At 40.7% G+C, this 19,411-nt stretch overlaps 1 protein-coding gene and 1 long non-coding RNA gene across 6 annotated transcripts; one reads left to right on the top strand and one right to left on the bottom strand.

Moving 5' to 3' along the window:
• Positions 1-447: 447 nt before the first annotated feature.
• LOC111262765 (GTP-binding protein Rhes) lies at positions 448-17,216 on the top strand. 5 transcript variants are annotated; one of them, XM_022837274.2, is made up of 5 exons: positions 1,670-2,198; positions 7,819-7,928; positions 9,009-9,220; positions 11,341-11,421; positions 13,513-17,216. In XM_022837274.2, exons 3-5 carry the CDS (start codon positions 9,013-9,015, stop codon positions 13,920-13,922), a joined length of 699 nt encoding a protein of 232 aa, XP_022693009.1. In that variant the 5' UTR covers positions 1,670-2,198; positions 7,819-7,928; positions 9,009-9,012; the 3' UTR covers positions 13,923-17,216. The 5 variants fall into 5 exon arrangements, with proteins under 5 accessions (XP_086825448.1, XP_086825449.1, XP_022693009.1 ...); XM_022837272.2 differs by having other exon boundaries at positions 7,819-8,350; XM_086969322.1 differs by lacking the exons at positions 1,670-2,198; positions 7,819-7,928 and adding an exon at positions 448-527.
• Positions 5,473-19,375, bottom strand: LOC111262768 (uncharacterized). Its single transcript, XR_015312044.1, has 3 exons — positions 18,438-19,375; positions 18,025-18,063; positions 5,473-7,217 (listed from the first exon to the last, which is right to left on the bottom strand). It is a non-coding gene; the product is annotated as an uncharacterized LOC111262768 (long non-coding RNA).
• Between the last annotated feature and the right edge of the window lie 36 nt (positions 19,376-19,411).

The following is a 19,411-nucleotide window of genomic DNA, read 5'->3' as shown; positions in this document are numbered from 1 at the left end:
GACTGTGTGTTGGAAGATTTTGGGCGGTGATGAGATTCCGGTATCTCCCGGTAGCTAGTCCATGCGTCAGTATCAGTGACTCAGAACTTTAGAGCCATTATTAATGCCCTCCCACTCTTTGGCAAAAGTCATCCATTTTTACGCATTGTGCGTTCTATATGAACATAATAAGAAAACTTGGGCAACCGTTAGAGAGACACACATGATTTCGTCACGCGCAGGTAGCCGCCGGTCCAGATATAAGTAGAGAAACGTGACCTTATCTAAGAGGCGCTGATGTTAAGTATACAACTAAATTATTTATAATACCAATACCTTCATTGTTCCATATTATCGCCAAATATATACAGTCAAATTGAGCCTTCTGAGCTCATAAGTGCCGTACAATGTTCGTTATCTAAGGCAAAAATATTATTAAACATGACAGCTTAGTAATACTACCTGAATATGATGTTGGATTACCCAGCAGCTCGACCACGGATCCCGCTTTTCTGCGTACTCCAGACTTCTATGCGTTTCTTGGTCAGGTGCGTGCTCAAGCCCAGAAAAAAACTACCCACACGGAAAAGGTTGGAACTTTACTTCAAGTATTAAACTCTGGCAAGCATTTACATCGAGTGAGTGATATGTTCGTCGCACCCTTAGCTGACACTCGTTTTAGCCATTACATCATCGAAAACTCGATATTTTCCTATTATATTTTATGCAAATTTCTGAATAGAAACACATTAACTATTTCATAGATATTAGAGGGAACCAGCAGCAGATCAGCCAAGGCCTAGAAAACCCTCAAGCATAGTTTTAGTCCCATATCCAACCTATCATATCAGCAATTGAATAGGAAGCTACTTAATCGCATGGCTAACTAGGTAGAGCAAGATACTCAAAAACTTAGAAAAATTTGAATTCGCTCGCTTGAAATCGGATTTATCCATGCGAGCTTTTAGCTTTGCAGTTGCATTACACCAGACCACGGCATCACCAGTTTCTGCAAATCCAACAAATAACAAACGTGTAAAATAACAGGCCGTCTGCCATTTCCTGAATATCTAAGGTGCTCATTTCGTTTATGTGGAACCCTCATAGGCGTTAAATCAAGTATCGAAATGTACTATTGGAAGATACCACTAACTGTTCTACAGAATCTAGTTTGTATGTTATTTCCATGAATAACTCTACTAAGACTTCAAAAAGGCTGAGAAAGCGTGTAGATTACTACTTTCCCACGTTGTCTTCCCACATATCTTCAAACCAATAGGAGCGCCACTTATTGTTACTATGAGGATAATCCATCAGAGGAGAACGACACTGATGTTAACGTATCACATTCTGAAATGTTCAAAAAACATATCACACGTAAACGGTCGGTCGATGGGTGCGTCTTCGTTGACCTAGTCGGTGCTCTCTCTAACGGGAAGTCGCGGAAATTCGAACGATCTGCTAGCCGAATGATAAAGTGGTAGGTTATGGGACGATGACACTGATTCCAGCAGTGAAAGAATAACTCCGCGACGCAAAAGTCAAGGCCGCCGAGGTTCTTCTCTCACTCCCAAGGTCGCCCTCTCCACACGTGTTCCCATGACCGAAACACACGCGCACACACAGTCCCTTTTGCCCATTCCCGGTAGCCCTCTCCCAACGGGTTGAGGAATAGTGCTTAAATAAGCGTACCACATTGGGACAGTTGACGCCTAACAAACACAGCTTCAGTTAGCCTCGACGCCGACAGCGCGATTGGACAAAAACGACGTTGAAACTCAAGGGCCCATAGATAGGACAGTGTTAGATTTCTGGGAGCGAAGCGTCAACTTGCGGCTCCGCAGCGTATAGTAGCTGACAAAAGCCAAGCAGGATTTCGCAGGGTAACGACGAGTGCGATGACGCTGTGTGCCAAGTGCTAAAGTGGTCGTGAGTTGGAAATTGCAACAAAAAAACAAGAAACGAACAGTAATACTGTGTATAGCACGAACAATCGGAAAAATAGGACTCAACAAAAACGAAGCGGTTCTGTTACTGTGTGCCTTCACCGTGGTGGACTCGACTCGAGCTCAGTCTCGAGGCGAGACCCAGCCATCTGTCGAAGTGCATAAGAGTGGGGCGTTAGAACGGCGGCGTACAGCCGTCGAACTGAACATTTCCTCGCAAACAGAAGCCGGTGCTGCGGCGCCAAGAAAGGCTAGTTTGCCAGCGATATTTCGGTAAGTCCTGTCATTGATTGTAGATAATTTCAGTTTAAAATATACCACCATTTTAAGTGTATGAAGAGGACTGCGCCAAGTCATTTACTCTTAATTACCTCAATTGTGGACGAAAATGCCGATTTTTGGAACATAAGGTACTAAAAGCAGTATCACATACGTAGAACGAAGTTTAGAAATTCCCCCTGCACTCCATAGATATTTCATTAGATATCTATGGAGTGTACAAATAATTTATAGCGACCACAAGCTGATAAGTTTACTAACCAGGAGTCCGCTGATCGATTTTCATTTCTACGGTACCCACAGGTGGGTGCGTATTACAGATCGTTTAAAGACACCTAAATGCTATGTTTTCAGTGAGTAGACTAAAAAACGATATCCGTCATAGGGAGATTATATACAGTGCACCGGCTATCGTATTCTCCAAGTTGAAGTAATATTCAATGAGCTACGCTTTTTTCCTTTCAGTATTTCAAAGTTGCTCGACAATGTAATTATCTGTTTCGGATACACAATAACTTCATGCGATCGTCGGCTCTAGATGCCAACCCTAAAATTTGATGTTTTCTGTTTCAATAACTTATTCTACATTTTTTTTCCTAGCTAATCCTTTTATTAACTTTTTGGCGAAAAATCTAGACAACAATATCAGAAGCCAGCCTGATAGTTTACCGTATTACGGTAGAATGTGTATACACACATATATATCCCAGGAAGTAAGTCTAGTTCATGAGGACTCTACATTGTGGCATCATAAAACCGCCAAAACCGATAGCATGAGTCCTGGCGACGATTCATGTTACAGTTTGGTACACATTGTCTTTTCTTGAGCTATGTCGATTATTCTTGTGTCCTATTCAACTAGCAAAAGCGTATTTTATAGGCCGTTCTTAAGCAAGCTTTTATATACATACACCTAGGATGGTTTAGCGGAGAAGTATTAGACACAGACACAACAACAAGGTATAAGATCTCCATATTGTTCTAAAATATTGTTAACATATGAAACGTCTATAGGCTTTGATACAATCGCCTTGGATTTGTGCTCCAGCGTATTACAGAAACAGCGATTTTGTCCCCTATAACTGTACCCTATAGTAACGTTCGCTGTAATCGAATATAAACATTCGTTAAATTACTACTCAGAGCAGTAGGCACCGCTAGACAAACATTTCAGGGCTGATCATAGGCTAATAATAATATTAGCAAACTACAAAAACTGGGACCACTTGTCAGGTTTACGTTGGGGCGAAATATAGTGGACCAGTCAGGTGCGACCTGATTTCGCCGCTGTCAAAATTTAACACGACTAGCCCCTATATGCTTACCTAGCCACGTCTATAAACAGCTTATGGAGACATTTATATATTTTTTCGCAAGCGTGCCCAATTATCAGTCAAGGACACGTTAATATTATCCAATTGCGCCCTTTGTTTTACCTATATGTATAGTAAAGGTATGACGCATGCTCTTCAATAAACGAAATTTTCAATGAGCTAACAGCTACGCAATAGAAAACTGTTTTTCTGTGTAGTGAACTGACTTGGCGTTGAAAAACTCGACACCCTCGTTCATGCCTGCACGAGCATTTAGAATGGGTGCGTCAACTGAGTGAAAGTACAGCTTACCTGAAATGTCAGAATTTTTTATGCGTCCTACCATCTGTCCCAATGATATGATACTTACTCTGAGTTCACGATTGAGGAGTGGCCATAAGGCAACAATGGTTAATATAAATACAGGTGAATGGTCTACAGACTGGATTTTTCTACAACGAGTCAAATGTGGCATTCATTTTCTTCAGAAGTCACCATGTGCACGTGACTCGTACGGAAAAGCGTACAATCCGTCAAAAATTTCCTGTCGTGACCCGCCGTACCGAGTTGCTTGATAGAAGAACTCTGCCTCATTTCGATATCTATGCATCGGAGTAACTTATATAGTTCCAGGATCTGTATAAATAACTAAAGCATCGAAAATAAAAAAGGATAATGACACGTCCCTATTGGGAACGTGCAGGGCAGCCGTAAGCAAACCCAGTTTATTATCTATTCTTCAAGTTTTCTTTTTTTTTTTTTCGAAAGAAAACAGTATGTTTCTACTTTGCTTGCCCCCGGAAAGGAGGTGCATTTGTCCAACTCCTCATTCAGTTCTGTTTTTCGGATTTACCAGCAAAAAAAAACCGCAGCGTGCGTTCTTCAGCACATTTTACGTATTTCACGCGTCACATTCGACTCCCCTGAACAAGTAAACGAGTGAGTTTGAATCATAAAGCCTTACCGTGTGAGTCAACGATGGTATTCTGGGACCTACATAGTTTCTGTACAAGTCACGTTACTGAACGGCCTGAGTAAAAACTCGACAGATACTGTTTGTCCGTACCTTTGCATTTAAAAAAATGTAGTTGCTACAAGAAGCCTACAACTTGTAGTAGGAAGGCGTATTCTGAAATGGCAGCAAGGGATCACGTGCGACACCATCCGTGTTTTGTGAATTATGAACAATTCAACTCGCAGTCTTGACAATAAGCTGTCTTGGCAAGTTCTCATGGGGCAGCAAAAGTAAAGACTTCGTACTCTTTCTAAGCAGCTTAGCATAACTATTACCGATAATGATATTGAAATAGTTGTTTAATACTGCTTTAATCACAAACCGTTCCAGAAATTTTACCTGCATTGAAACGCATCCTGCTGTGGTATCGTAGAATCACAATTTCATATTATATATAATTTATTTAGAATAAAGAGGACTTTATTTCGCTTTCATGAGGCGAGGCAGGTCGATTCCTTCTTGTATTCTTTGCTCTCCCGTTTTTTAGGCTAAAAGGAATGCCATTTGGCCTTACGTCAACATCTTCAATGCAAGAAATTTTGTCACTATTATTAACCTATTTTTTTTCCCTAGGATCCCTATCGGTTAGATCAAGCTGCGACTGCCAGCTTTGTCTGAATCTGTCTGAGAAAATCTTTGTCTGAGAACACCTGCGACGGTAATACCACAGACGGCTTTCGCGCATTACGTAAAATTAAGCCAATATTTGGAGCACAAATTTCTCGAAACGGTTAGATCTCCATGAATACAATCATTCGACCAGAGATCGAATTGAATACTCTGTATACGTGTTAAAGTATTTGCATCTTTACATAGAGAGCACACTTCAGAGACATCTCTGCTCAATTGATAATGACTTCACGTATTGATTGAAAAAAAAAGATACTGTTGTCACTGTTATTTACACGTTTTCTTTAACATTATTTTTCAGAGTGTGTTGGTCATCGCTGTAGAGCTCACCGTTGGGTCAAACCAAATTTACACGAATATTGAAAACGCATTAGCGCGAAGTTTCACCGAAAAACTCTACTAGTGCTTCTATAGCATTAAACCGCTTAGCGGACGCTGGCTAAACACATCCTACAGTGGGGTCAGTCTGGAGTCAGCAAAAATAGGTTTACAGTTTGGAACGAAAATAGACTTACGGCTGAACTGAAAGCTGGTTTATCAGTATTTTTTATTCAAATGCCTTAGATTATTAATATCATGACGATTGAAATAGTGAGGTTGAAAGATGGTCTGACATTTACCTAATACGATACGTGCTATTACCCCTTAGGCCACTAATATCCAACACATACCCGAATGGTTAAATAGGACAGTGCCCTAAGCAGCTATACTTGGTCGATCTGTTACGTTACATCTAATTCGTGGTTTGGCTAGCTTTTATTCCTGGTTAATTAGAAAGAAAGTATTTAGGAGAACGAATGTGGCGTCAGGCCTGTATATAATACCTGGCGCAACCTATTGCTTATGGCTATTATGTCGTCAAGTAAGAAAATATAATTACTCCAATTCGTCTGCTTAAGACATGATGAGAGACCCAAAAATGACTCGAGACATTAGGACAACAACGGCGTAGGCAAAAGGAACATGGGAGGAGCACGCTACCGTATGTCCATTAAAAAGTTACGCACATAGATGCACAGCTATGCATATATGTGCTTTTTCGCTCTATTACTGAGATTCTATTGTCTCTCTCACACACTGTGTCCTTATTTCTCTATAAGTCTTAGATCTTCGTCTCGTTATCAATTTCGAATGGTTTTCATTCAATGAAACTGTAATATCGCTTTTACTGCCACTCGTAAACATAAAGGAAATAGCTGCGTATGCATATGATACACGATAATTATAGAAATGCGTAATACGCACGGAACACCGGTCAATTGCTGCCAAAGCTTCAGATACCATCGCGGAATCTACGCAATATATACACAGTGTTTTTTTCAGAACAAGGGCGGCATCACTTTCCCCAGACAAGCTATATATTTCTTTATTATGATTTTTCATGGCAATCTTTAATTACGATAACTTGTTGAACTAAATGCTATGATAATCCAAGGCTATTTCGGAATCGTACTCTTGAACATTTACTTGCTTGTTTGACCTAACATTGCTTATCCTCACTGCATAAACGTTTTTCTATCACACGTCTTTATTGAACAAAGCATCAGCTTTACAAATGGCACAGAATAATATATACATGCATATATATATTTTTTTTCTTAATACATTTGTTTAATATTTTTTTTAAGGAAGACACCCAGTCTTCAAGAATAGAGCTTAAATTTGGTGAGAGGCGTTGAATTGTCTTTGCAATGGAACTTGCAAAATTTAATTTCGTGCGGTGACCTGTATTTTCCAGGTCTGTGATTTCTTGCTTGTTCCGCAGAAAGTCAATATGCTTTTGTAAAGAGTGTCTTTCAAATAGCCTTAGGCATTATTTACCGGTTAATCCCAAGAAGTTTCTCAAACTAAAATGATTAAACAAAAAAAATAATCAAAGGATGCGTTAAATATGGGAAAGTTTAAATAATGGCTGGAAGATTTGTTTTTGCCGTCGATGGTTTCCTTCCTTCCTTCCTTCCTTCCTTCCTTCCTTGTAGTGACATGGACTATAGTGGAGTGGCGTTAATAGATCACAGAAGTCATAGAAAAATGTACGAGACGATGGTGCTTTATCTGTAAACATTGGATCTATTTTGAGAGTGGTACTCGTTAAAAGTTGAACTGGCAGTCAATTTGGATATGTGCGGCGCCAACTATACTAATCGTAATAGCCAAAATATAATCATTTTAAAAAGTGGCATCGCTGATTTCTAGCTAGTCTATATACTGAAAGTAGCTTTTTTTTTTTGGCTCTGATATGGTTCTACGTATCTGGCAATAGGGGGAACCTCAAAATCCTTATTTCATTTTCGAAATTATTCTTGCAGCCACTTCCTAGAATTGTTACCAATTGAAATTCCAAAGTTTTATCATCGATTTACTAAAGACAGTCTAGTTCGCACGAATAAACACTTTAATACTTCTCACAGATAAAAATAACGAGCTTTTTCAGGGTATTACTAGTATACTATTATCTTTATAAGGGTGATAGCCCCAAAATGACTAACACCCCAGCGCCCAGTTACGCATATCTTCCCGTAACATAGCCGGTAAACGCGTTCAATTTAATGAAATTAATTTCGTATATGAAAATAACCTTTTAAGTAATTAAATAAAGCTCTGTGCACCAGTGTGTGGCGAACAGTGTTTTTTTTTTTTTTTTTTTTTCTTCCAGATTGACATTGGCATCCGACACTGCCTCGAGGCCGACTGTTCCAAAATACGGCCAGACTCACTGAAAAGGACACGAAGAGTCCCATAGCCAGTTGTACAAGCATTAAAGGTGTAGGTGCTCCCACCGCCCTTTGTCCGGCTGTCTAGTTAGGCAGTATAGACAACAAAAAGGTCAAACGAGCCAGACCCGTTTGCCGTGCGCAAACGATTCAAAATACAACGACTAAGTTAGTGAAGTCCGCTCAGCTGTAATCATTTCGTCTCGCTACTATTGCAGCTGAACACTTCTTGTCAATTCGTACTTCTGCCGCGTTCACTAGCCATTAGCAGTCAGTCTATATAGCTTCTCTCGCACTCGTAGTTTCGACGCGAAAGGGCTAAAACCACTGAAATAGACGAAAAGGCAAGATGAATATATAAAAAAAAAAAAAAGCGAGGGAAAACGATGAAAGCACAATCATACTTTGAGGACGCATCACCGCGAGATACGTCATTTTGTCATCAAACCTTGTCGCTCAAGACTCCTTTTGTCGGTAGTATCGTTCGTTCCGCGACCTTCTTGGCATTTTGTATGGTTTCAGTTGTGTTTTAAAGTTATCAAATGCATTATAATCTAGTGCTTATATTGAAATGATGAAGAACTCAACAGCTGTGCGAGAGTAAAGACAGGTTTCAATTCGCGGTAATGACAGAATAACCTCTGTTTGCCCCACGATGGTCCGAACTTGTAGTGTCTAATGCCATTTCTGTAATGACGGTTTTCAGCATTTGAGAAGTTGCAGTAATGCCTTCATAGAACCTTAGGCGATGCTGAGCTGAGCCTATACCCCAACGTGCCCCATCTAGGGCATAGGTAGACTGCTGGAAGTCAGCTGCATGATGGAATGCCTAACGACTTCGCTTAGTTGCAAGACGCACAATGATGTATCAAGTAGATAGTTTAGTGGCACTTATTGGTCAGATAATTTCGTACCAGGAAGCAGGCATCAATAAACTCGTCGCTCATGTTCCACTCCAAAGAAAAGGTTCCGCCAGAACAGCGGAATACAGAACTGATTTAATATTTTTTTAGCTTTTGCTTCGAACTCGAATCGACTTACTGCGTTTCCTTTCACCATAGTTTCACCACGTTTCGACATACGTGTATGATGCCGATCGGCCATGTCTTCACTACTTTCTAAACCATTCCAGAAAGATGCCGGTTCGGGCCGATAGTATACTGTCGACGATTACGGAGGCGTCCTCGTCGGGACCATGTGTCAAAGATCACTACAAACTGATCGTGATGGGCGCTTCACGGGTTGGCAAATCGGCCATAATTCAACAGTTTCTCTATAATCGTTACCCTCAAAAATATGTGCCTACTGTAGAAGAGTTCCACTCTGGAGAGTTTGATTTTAATGGTAAGTATGTGCTAGTGTGTTTTCTGGTTAGACCGTCGCGTAGTTTGTCAGATGTATCGTGTTTGAACGATAGTCCGCTTTCGTTCGAGGTGGTTCGAGTACAAGGTTTTACTTGCGTCCGTCTGCAAGCATGCCTTTCCTACCTGTCTAAGAGAAATCCCTGAATGCCGCCATATCGATAGAATTATACCCTTGTTATATTGTGTCAAATTATGATAAAGTAAGTCGAAGCTGCACGAAGCTAACTTCTGTATCATAAGTGCCCAGATGGGTGCTAATGTTATTAGACCAGATGTATTATTGCCCAGCTAAAATTAGATCTACGGCGAAATGGAATTACGGCCATTTTGGTTGCCCTTATTATAACTCGAAAATAACGAACGACAACGAGGATCAACAGTATATGCGAATGATCAATGTGATTCGATTTATGCAGAGTGAAGGATTTTTTATACGGTAAACAACTTTAGAAGCAATCTGTAGCGAAATCTGTATGCCTTTACATTGACTTGATAGTTTATGTTTTTACAAACATTTTACGAGCGGCATTGCTAGACAAAAACAAGTGCCGATCAGTTTCTCTGCTTTCCTATAATAGAATAGTTTCTGTCTGCTTTGTTATGGAACGTCTTCCCTCTATGTCCCAACTCGCAAATTAGAATCAACGAAAGGTCTTCCCATGAGAGGAAAGTTTTATTGCCATTTCACTAATTTTTTTACGGAAATTAATGTCTTTTCCCATAACGAGGCGTTCTGAACAGGTAACCAAAAGACTAATCGTTGTGTTCCGCTTCGTTCTCGTAAAGCGCATCTGAGCATGCTCCTATGTCCTTACGCATCGTCAAGTCAGTATTTCGAGAAGAGTACAATATTTTGCATAGAAAGAATAAATGGCGGCCAACGCGTGGCTGTTCGATCTGAGCAGGGAATGGGAACACATCGGTATGACTCTCCTCAAATGCTTCCTGTTTTTTCATGCCTTCATTTATTATAACATACTGAAAGCTATTGGATGTGCCTTTCTCTATGTTGTCTATCGCCAGCGTATAAAATATACGAAAATGTAATCTCCTAAGAAACTTATACGGTTAGATTTTAATAAATGCTAAAAGTGCTAATTATAGCCATAAGCTCTAATTTGTGTTTACCATTGAAGTGTTATGGCGACATAAATCGATCTCATTTGAAATATGCACTATTTTGAGCAACAATTAGGCACAGCTCGTGTGCTTGCCAGGCCGAACAGGCTTCGATGATCATTTGTTATGTTCGGCGGCTTATATAATGCAAGCTGTGCTCGCGACGTCGAAAACGTTGCATACAATCCACTTGATGTTAGCTAGACGGAAAATCTCAACTAGAGAAAATTAAGCTTTAGGCCATTAAAGTTGTTCTTGCAGAACATGGACGATTGCATCGATTAAATAGGCAAAATATATCTCTTCTTCGACCTTGTTACATAGAGCCCGGACGAGTATGATAGCATGAAGATGAATTATGAAACTATTGAAAGCATGCATAGCTCTTTAGCGCAATAGGTGAACATAGAGCAACTGGCGTACCCCGGTCGGATAAGCGCACATATATGTAAAGCATACAAAGAAAAAAGCTATTACCCTATCAATGGGTATAGAAGTGGTACGAGAGATATTTACATTACGAAACGGGCTGAAGCAACTATGAGAGCGCCAAAATAATAGTATCCTAATTAAGTTAACCGTTCCCTTCATACGTTATATGATGCAGCTTCACTAGTAAAACGATTTTAAAACTTCAATTAGCTACTAGTGTCGATCCGATGTGTGCCGTTAGTGTCCTTTACTCGAAACAAAATGTCTGCTAAATTTTAAATTGTTACCTTTTTTACGTTCGGCACATGCCCAGCGCTTACATTTACCACTCAACCGTATGTTGTATGCATCTGAACACAGTACAGAATAGACATGGGAAATCGTTTGCATAGCAATACATGCGTCGGCGCACCTGCTATACTGTTATTCTAGGAGATTCGATGCGTATCGGGGCTTTTTAATGATTTCTTGGACTTCTTAATTCACGCCACTGTATGATATAGGCCATAAAGGCAATGTTAGACAATTGCTATTTATTATCGTTTCTAGGTGCTTCGATTACTCTGGACATAATCGATACATCAGGATCGTACGAGTTCCCAGCGATGAGGCGTCTTTCGATTGAAACAGGTAGACCACAGAGGCAATTTGTGCAGCTGGAGCATTCACACGAAGTACTAGAAAATGTTTCGGGATAGGATAACACCCATACGCATACACATTAAAATAGTACCCTAAAAAAAAACAAACAATTGCTCTATCAACGTACCAATATAGAAGACAAGCGGTAGGACCTATACCCTATTGTGCTTCGATTGATAAAATAAAACCTATTCGACAAGTAAACGAAGCATATCGAAAAGATATATAGTCTTAGAAATTGTTTTCTCTTCTATATGATATTGTTAACTTTTTTTCACAATGAACAAATGGTGTATTTGACTGCAGCCAAGGATTTCGCTATGCTATAGGTGTGTGTCCCCAAGCTATTGCCCGTTGAAACAAAAACACTTTCGGACGAGGGGGTCCATTTCGTTATTAAACGGATTGGTACATGGATGAAGCGTATCACCAATCATCCCAGCAGCTATAGACAGACAACAGAATGCTGCTATGCTTGCTAGCCGGCCGGAATGAAACAATTGCTTAGAAAACATTTACTAAGTAACCAACATACGGCGAAATACAAACAAAATTCTTACGTTAGTCACGAATGTTTTTCTCGCGAGTTTATTGCCGACTGCATAGAAACACACCAGTAAAACTTGTTTCGTGCTCAATACAGAACACCGAAGTTAACGGAAAACGTTTCCCGTTCAATTTCGAACGATTCTATAGAATCAAATTAAATTATTGGCGATTAATTTGTGAGCGTTGATCATCTGTTCCCCTATATGACCCTTATCATTAAAAAGACAACCGCTATTTCCCTGTTTTCGCTTCTGACATGAGAAAGCAGTTGATCGACGAGCCGAACACCCAGCGCGCCTGGCGTGCGTCTTCTACCCACTTAGATAATCTCGCCTTTTATGCCTTTCGATACGGAGAAAGCCGATCGTTTACGCTGCGTGTGAGCTTGTGCATGAACGGAACGTTCTCGAAATATGTACAGCACTGAATGGGTCATACGTTCTGCAATGTGTAACTAATTGATGATAAGTTAACTGTTACTAAGTTCTGAACGAAGAAAACTGTGAATCCAAACGTTACAGATGCAGCATTTTAAATGAAAAATTAATTAAACATTAAGAATACTTACTTAGAAGAACGAAAAATTCACTTATAGACTGATGTCAAATACTTGAACCTACTTTAACAATCGGCTTTGGACGGCTCTGTTGAAGATGGCAAATTGTCTTTCTCACAGAACGAACCACTTATACATGATGTAAGAGCTTACGACAGTAACAATCTTCCACAGAGATAAATTGGACAAAAATAATTTCACGGAATACCCTTTTGGGTAGATTTTTTTCTCGGGGAAGATCTTGAAGATGAAAACTTCGCCCAACAGTCAATAATCTATTATTATAGGCAGTGTATCTATAATAGTTTCAAACATGTGCAATAAGAGGAAAAGTTGTACATTTTGATGCAGATCATCTAGCGATCTGAGCACTATCATGCGTCCGTTCTACGTTCACAGTTCTACGGTCTACGTTCAGGCTGTACTAATGAGTAATGAATCGAGACAGGTCCCCCACGGTTACGAGCTGCCAATCACCTTGCTGGCTGTTAGTATCGGGCTTAATTTACCCTGCAGTAGAAGGACGAAATTTTATTCATTGGGCGCGTAACGTTTTTTTTTTTTTTTTTTTTCTCTAGTTGGTTATAGTTGTCTACGAAATCTATCGAGAATAAACCCAGGAAACAGAAATTAGGCATACGAATGCTCAACAGACTTGTCCATGCGGGTTCAGCGAGTGCATACGAGTTTGTTCTGTACGATGCGTTCCGTAGGAAGTACGACGAAATCGTAACGGTCCAGTCTATAGCTAGAAATCTGTTTGACTGTATTTCGTAATAAGCAGCCCTAGATTAATCGGTTCGGTGACACCTATCTAATAGCATTTTGTAGCCTGTTCCTTGTCAAAAGGCTTAACAAAGCAAATTAGGACTCATTTAGTACAACATATGTTGTTTTCCGTGTAACTTAAGTGTAGTTCATAACTAAGTCGTCTTTGGAATTGTTCCCATTGACGCGATTCACTGTCATTTCAGGAGATGCATTCCTGCTTGTCTTCTCCGTGGATGACGCGGCCTCGTTCGAACAAGTCGTCCAACTCCGGGACGAAATCCTTGTGCACAACAGCCGCCAGCGTGAACGGCGGTCGATTATCGTTGTGGGAAACAAAACCGATTTACCCCCCGAGCGGTGGCGGGTCAAGCGTGAGATCGCCGAAGCTCTCGTAGCAATCGACTGGGAGTTGGGTTATATCGAATGCTCGGTAAAAGGCAATCGTGGTATAATTGAGATTTTCCGTCGTCTAATGCGGCAATGCGAGATTCCGTACGAGCTCAATGAGCGAATCGTTGACAAGCAGCGCCGCAAGTCATTACCCGTCTATAACACACAGCCGTCGATAAGGGACAAAGCATTATTGAAACGGAATTCATGCAACGTTTCGTAACCCTAATGCCGTGGCATGCTTTTTGCATCGTGTATCACCTACAGCTGCAGTATAAAAAAAAGGCCCAATATAGGAGACCTTAGATCGGTAACGCATAGCAATCTGCGAGAGAGAGCGCTAGGGAGATAAAATGCCTCGAAACGTAGAAACACAGTCTTGATAAAGATTATTATTAGATATAATAATAATAGAACGAACAAGCAAATGGCATTTGATTATTAACCCAACCAATATAATAATTAGAACATTGATACTTGAATATCCGATAGAAACACCCGACATTTTGAGAACGCGATCAAATTAGCTGTCATTCATAGGCTTATACATCGATCTCGAGGTTCGTATTCGTCGTTTCGCCCAGTTAACCTGCGCCCCCTTGTGTAAAATTGCTTAGCTTAAGTTACGCTCAACGTTCCTATTACCTTGATATGTACGCGAACGTTTTTTAACGCGGAACCTGAGTCTGCGTCTGTTGTTCAATTTCAATTACTAGCACCAATGTTATTAACCGTGAGTCTCCACGTGCACAACTTTTATCAGTATTTATACCGAGTGGAAATATCAGTCGTAGGCTCGAAACGAGATGATCAGTGTATCTAAAGTTGGCAACTTAACTTCTCCCAAAAAGCAAGTTATTTACAACAAATGACGGTCGTCGTGCTCGTGCTCGTGCTCGTGCTTGTGCTTGTGCACGTATGAACATATACAACGTTACCTAAACAAGCCTAGCCGAGGGGTAGCTGTACAGAGCCAGAAACAATTGTCCAAAATGAAAACGGTCCGCTTCTCATTACGTTTTCATACCAGACGAGCATTATACACTGCCTATTCATGAGTGTGGTATACCAGAGTCGAAAACATTTCTAAGCCGAAACAACAAAAACAGACAGTCCGCAGTCCGTCTGCGCTTTGTCCTAGCGTAGGTAAACATGAGTATTTGTAGGGCGTAAGGACATTAGTATCGATGAGATGTTATGTGCATGCGTGAACCAACGTGTTCAATAAACCAAAGCGCAGCGCATAGATATTATAGTGATTGTGAGAGTTTACGATATGCTGCGCGTTACCATTGATTACTGCTAATTGCAAACTGGCCAAACGTTACACCTCAACTAACAAATAATGTTCTTCCAAAAACAAACAAAAAAAAAAAATGGAAAATGCCAGACCGCTATGATGGTTCATCTGGTGTGCACTAATAATGATGTTGTGACCTTCGACATAATTTTGTGCATTCACTTACTACGAAGACGCTATCAATTGCAAAGAAAAAACGCGAACTTGAAAAGAGGAAAATATAGAGCTAACACACCATTCACTGAAGCTCCGTATAATTAGCCCGAACGATTGGTGCTTGTACTGTACAAAGCATGTTTTAATAAAGAAATTGTTATTTAAAAAAAGTATTCTTTTTTCGGCACACGTTCTCAATATTGTAATGAGTAAATTTATCGCCCCTAATACCCTAAATGTTGAGACTGTGACACGATATTCTGCCATACCTTCCTATAAACGTTAAGACTTCGATCGATGGCAAAGTGACTCGAGGGTTTAGTGTTCATCCTAACTTGCGATAGGTACAACAACTACTGGTACGTATTGCCCCACATTGACACATAGGTAAATTGAACCTAATTGTGACTGACATGCAGCTTCACTTTGTTATTTTTCGATTTGTTTTTGCATCTTCCCACTACTATAATATCACAAAACTAAAATGTGACTTGGCAAACAAAAAAACAAAAAAAAATCTAACTGTATGGCAATAACGAAAGAGAACGGCGGAATAGCCCACGGGAGATGGCGTGAACGCCTTTGGCCTTTGGCCTTTCGTGCTAGGTAAAAGCGGAACTGAACAAACAGATACTGAATGTATTGAGCTTTTAGAAAGGAGAACTATAAAAAAAAAAAAAGCCTAGATGGGCAGTCGTCGGCGCTGCACTAGGGAAGATTTGTCCTTAGGCCCCCCGCCCTCAGCCGCTAACGCTAATACAGTTCTCTCTATTAGTAGTAACTAAACTTTTATTGCTATAAGTAATTAATTTAAAAGCTACGCTCCGTTATAGCGTTGCATCGAATCGTCAAAAGTTAGAGATAACGTATCGGCTACCAACAGTGCACGCAATACTGAACACGGCATTGTGATTAATGAGTACAAAAGTCGAATTTCAGAATGTGATATATATATAGGCACACAAATTTTAGCCCCTATTGGGCCTGGAAATAGGCGACCATCGACCTATATTTTGACTTACTTTCGTAAATAAATAAAGCTAAAAATTAGAAAAATAGAGGGATTTGGCGTAATTTATGTCCGTCCACTTACTGCCCATACGACAAACGTCGTAAGCACACAACGCTTCATGAGGTGAAATGATTTTCTATACAAGTCCCGTTAATTAATTACATTTCGATAATCACAATTGGCACATACAGTGGCTAACGCCGTTGACGCTTTCATGCTACGCGCGGCTCGTTTGCTTTTAACATTGTTGTTTGTTCGAAATCATTTATCACCGTTTACGACAACAAAAAGTTGAAACTCGTTAGCTTCAATCTTATCGGATGCAGAAGTCATGCCCAATCGCTGCGCCATCAAACAGGGCTGGCTTGCAAATGCCGCACTGTCCTGTTTGGCAGGGTCCGAAGAAATTACAGGGCTGGAAACTATCATTATTGGACTCAGCAGCTGAAACGCTACTGATTGGAGGATCCTGCATAAACGTTCCTTTGTAAAGCAATAACACCGGACAAGAAGTCAGTCCTCATTAAGTGCGGCTGATATAGCACGCTCATCGTCCTTGCTAGGAAACTGCTAGGGTATATACATACTTGTATACAGGGTGGCCGACTTAAATTCGGACAATTTTCGGTAGACCGCGCTATATAAGATCTTGCTCTAAGATCGACGTAAACAGTCTCGGCGAGAAACAGCATTTTAGCGTTGGAGATTGTACGAAAAGCAACTGTAACCTAATATTATCAAGCGCCGTGGACCAGAGCCAAGATGAGAAAGTTCATTGCTTACATTAAATCGATATTGTACGGCAGCGCAGAGAAAGCAAAACCAGGTCCAGCACATGTCAATGGAAAATCTACGACAGAAAAAACTGATGCGAACAGGCACGTTGATCGATCTCGTCCAAGCGTGCGTTAGGCTAAGAATCTTTCTCGTTAGTCAAGAGGTTTCGTGCAAGTATAGCTATCTGTTACTGGTTGGTCATCAAGTCGTCATAGATTAAAGAGGTCAAACGGATACTTTGCAGACCTAATAAAACCTTGCAATTCACTCGATCTCTTTCGCTGCCCAATTCTCGAAGTAGTAGGTCGTCTTCGATTAGTAGATTGTCTTCGATTTTTTCTTCACGAGTAACGTTTTAGTCTCGATGGAAAGGTCAGCCACAGGTTCCAGGCTCGATCGCTGACTTATCCGCACTGTCTAGGATATGCCTGTCTATTGTGCGTGACGCCATATTTCCTACCAGAGCGTGATATTTAGCGAAGAAGGAGACGCTGTTGACAGCATATTTTATGCAGAATTCATCAGAGGTTCATTTTCTGCGCCAGCAACCATACTAACTAAACTAAACCGAAAATCGTCTCCTAACTCAAGCCTGCCGAGGATTAAACATGTACTGGGCTGAGCTCATATGGCCGCTATGCTGTATTCCCCAGCGAGTTGCGGCGTCATTTGCTCACTCGTACAGGGGTGTTTTCAAAGGGAACATTTAAAGCGAGCCTATGAGTCGTTGAAGGCCAAGACCGAATCTGGTATCTCCGTGAGTTACATTGAATAGACATAGAACTCTCAGAAATCTTAGGTCTTTTTCTTAGTCTTAGATCTTTTAGGTACAATTTTAAAAACAATTCATAACAGGAGATTCCGATTTAAACTAATCACGCTTCACGCTGTGTACGTATATATAGCTTTATATTTTGGTCAGCAGGTTCTGGCGGCCAATATCGTTCACGTGAAACAAGCCCGATTTCACATAATAATCTCATATTAGTGCTTTTTCAAGCTTGAAGTTCATCTAGAAAATTTTCAAAAAATTTCAACGTAACTAGAGTATATTGCTAGGATAAATTTTTTTTAACTTACTTTACAAGCACGGAGCATAGCATCTGTTACAGTACGAACCTGAAAAAACACGAGATAAAAACATTTAAAGGTGTGTGTATGCTTCACCAGGACGTCCATCTCAATGGAAAACCACTAAGAGAACATTATATAATATTGTAAGAGGTTAGTTAGTCATTTCTCAAAGTGAGAGAAATAGTCCTTGTTCAAGATAAAGTCGAATAATACATTGGCCTATACGTTAGGTCGTCCAGTACGTGATGTTAGATAGTTAACTTTAGCTTTTCGGATATCTAAAGCCCCGAGTGACAATATCCAAGTGAGCGGCCTCATATTTGAAAGACGAGTACAAGTGAATTTCGTAAACGAAAAAACAGGATATAGGATCATTACGAAATTGCGCCACCTTGAAATAGGAGATTAACGTTTCTTACCTTTCCTACTATAACGACTTAATATCAATTGCAATAAGGAGTGCTATTATATTAGTAAATAGACTGTAACGTTCGATAGTGCTCGGAAGGGAGCTGCGTAGACACCCATAGGAATCGAGAAGGGGGCAACTATGGTGGTAAGTTCACGTGGCGTAAGTGGTTTTTCTGATTATAAGTATGTTGCGCAACGAAAGATCCTTGAGCACGGTGTGAGGGCGAACATAGAGTACACTCTGTATTTTTCACTATGTCTTGCGTACGTCTTATTCTACTCGACAGTTTGCTAAGAAATATGCACGTTCAGGTCGTGCGCCTTGATTCCAGATGAAGTTGGGAAAAGGACTTCTATAGGATTTGCCTGCCTGCCTGCCTGCCTGCCTGGTTGCAGTCAGACAGAAAGACAAACAATTTTGAGTGTACAAAAATGCCGCTTGATAAATGCACATTATCCTCTGGTTAGCTGTGCATTTATCGGCGACGCTAAAGAAGCACCGCCCTATCCGGCCTAACTTGGTGCGCGCATCTCAAAAGGGTCGGTAACTTCAGTTGTCAATGGTAATCGAGCGTTCAGTTGTATCGTTTCACGGATTTGCGCTAACCGAGACGCGTCTTAGCTAACAAGCATTTCCTTAGCAAATCATCAAATGGCATTCGTTCTGTAATTATTTCATGAATATAAAGCTGGTCTAGAGCTTCGCTGTGTGCGAAACAGCGCAAACTTTCGGTGCGCGACGCGGCCTGTATAAACGTTAGGCCTTCACGTTGCAGCGGTGTGTTGTCGTCTGGCTCTACGGGGCTAAATGAACTGCACGTGTTGACGCCTCGACCGATAAAACTTCTCTCGCGTACAGCAGTATAAACATGCATCAGCATCAACGTGAGCCGTTAGTCGAACCAGCTGGCGTCAGCCACAGCTAAACATGATCTTGAAACGGGTACAAAAGCAACAGATGATGTGAAGCGCGTGTGTTCGC

This window comes from Varroa jacobsoni, unplaced genomic scaffold (genome assembly GCF_002532875.2).
Source record: "Varroa jacobsoni isolate VJ856 unplaced genomic scaffold, vjacob_1.0 scaffold_700, whole genome shotgun sequence".
Taxonomy (NCBI): Eukaryota; Metazoa; Arthropoda; class Arachnida; order Mesostigmata; family Varroidae; genus Varroa; species Varroa jacobsoni.
Note: the sequence above shows the minus strand (reverse complement) of the source record. Positions and strands in the feature narration are given on the sequence as shown.

Excerpts from the sequence above, each read along its gene's own strand:
- LOC111262765 (XM_086969322.1), top strand. The coding sequence starts at position 448 with ATGATGTTGGATTACCCAGCAGCTCGACCACGGATCCCGCTTTTCTGC. Across the intron at positions 528-9,008 it reads TCTATGCGTTTCTTGGTCAG|AAAGATGCCGGTTCGGGCCG; the intron begins GTGCGTGCTCAA and ends AAACCATTCCAG. Across the intron at positions 11,422-13,512 it reads GCGTCTTTCGATTGAAACAG|GAGATGCATTCCTGCTTGTC; the intron begins GTAGACCACAGA and ends CTGTCATTTCAG.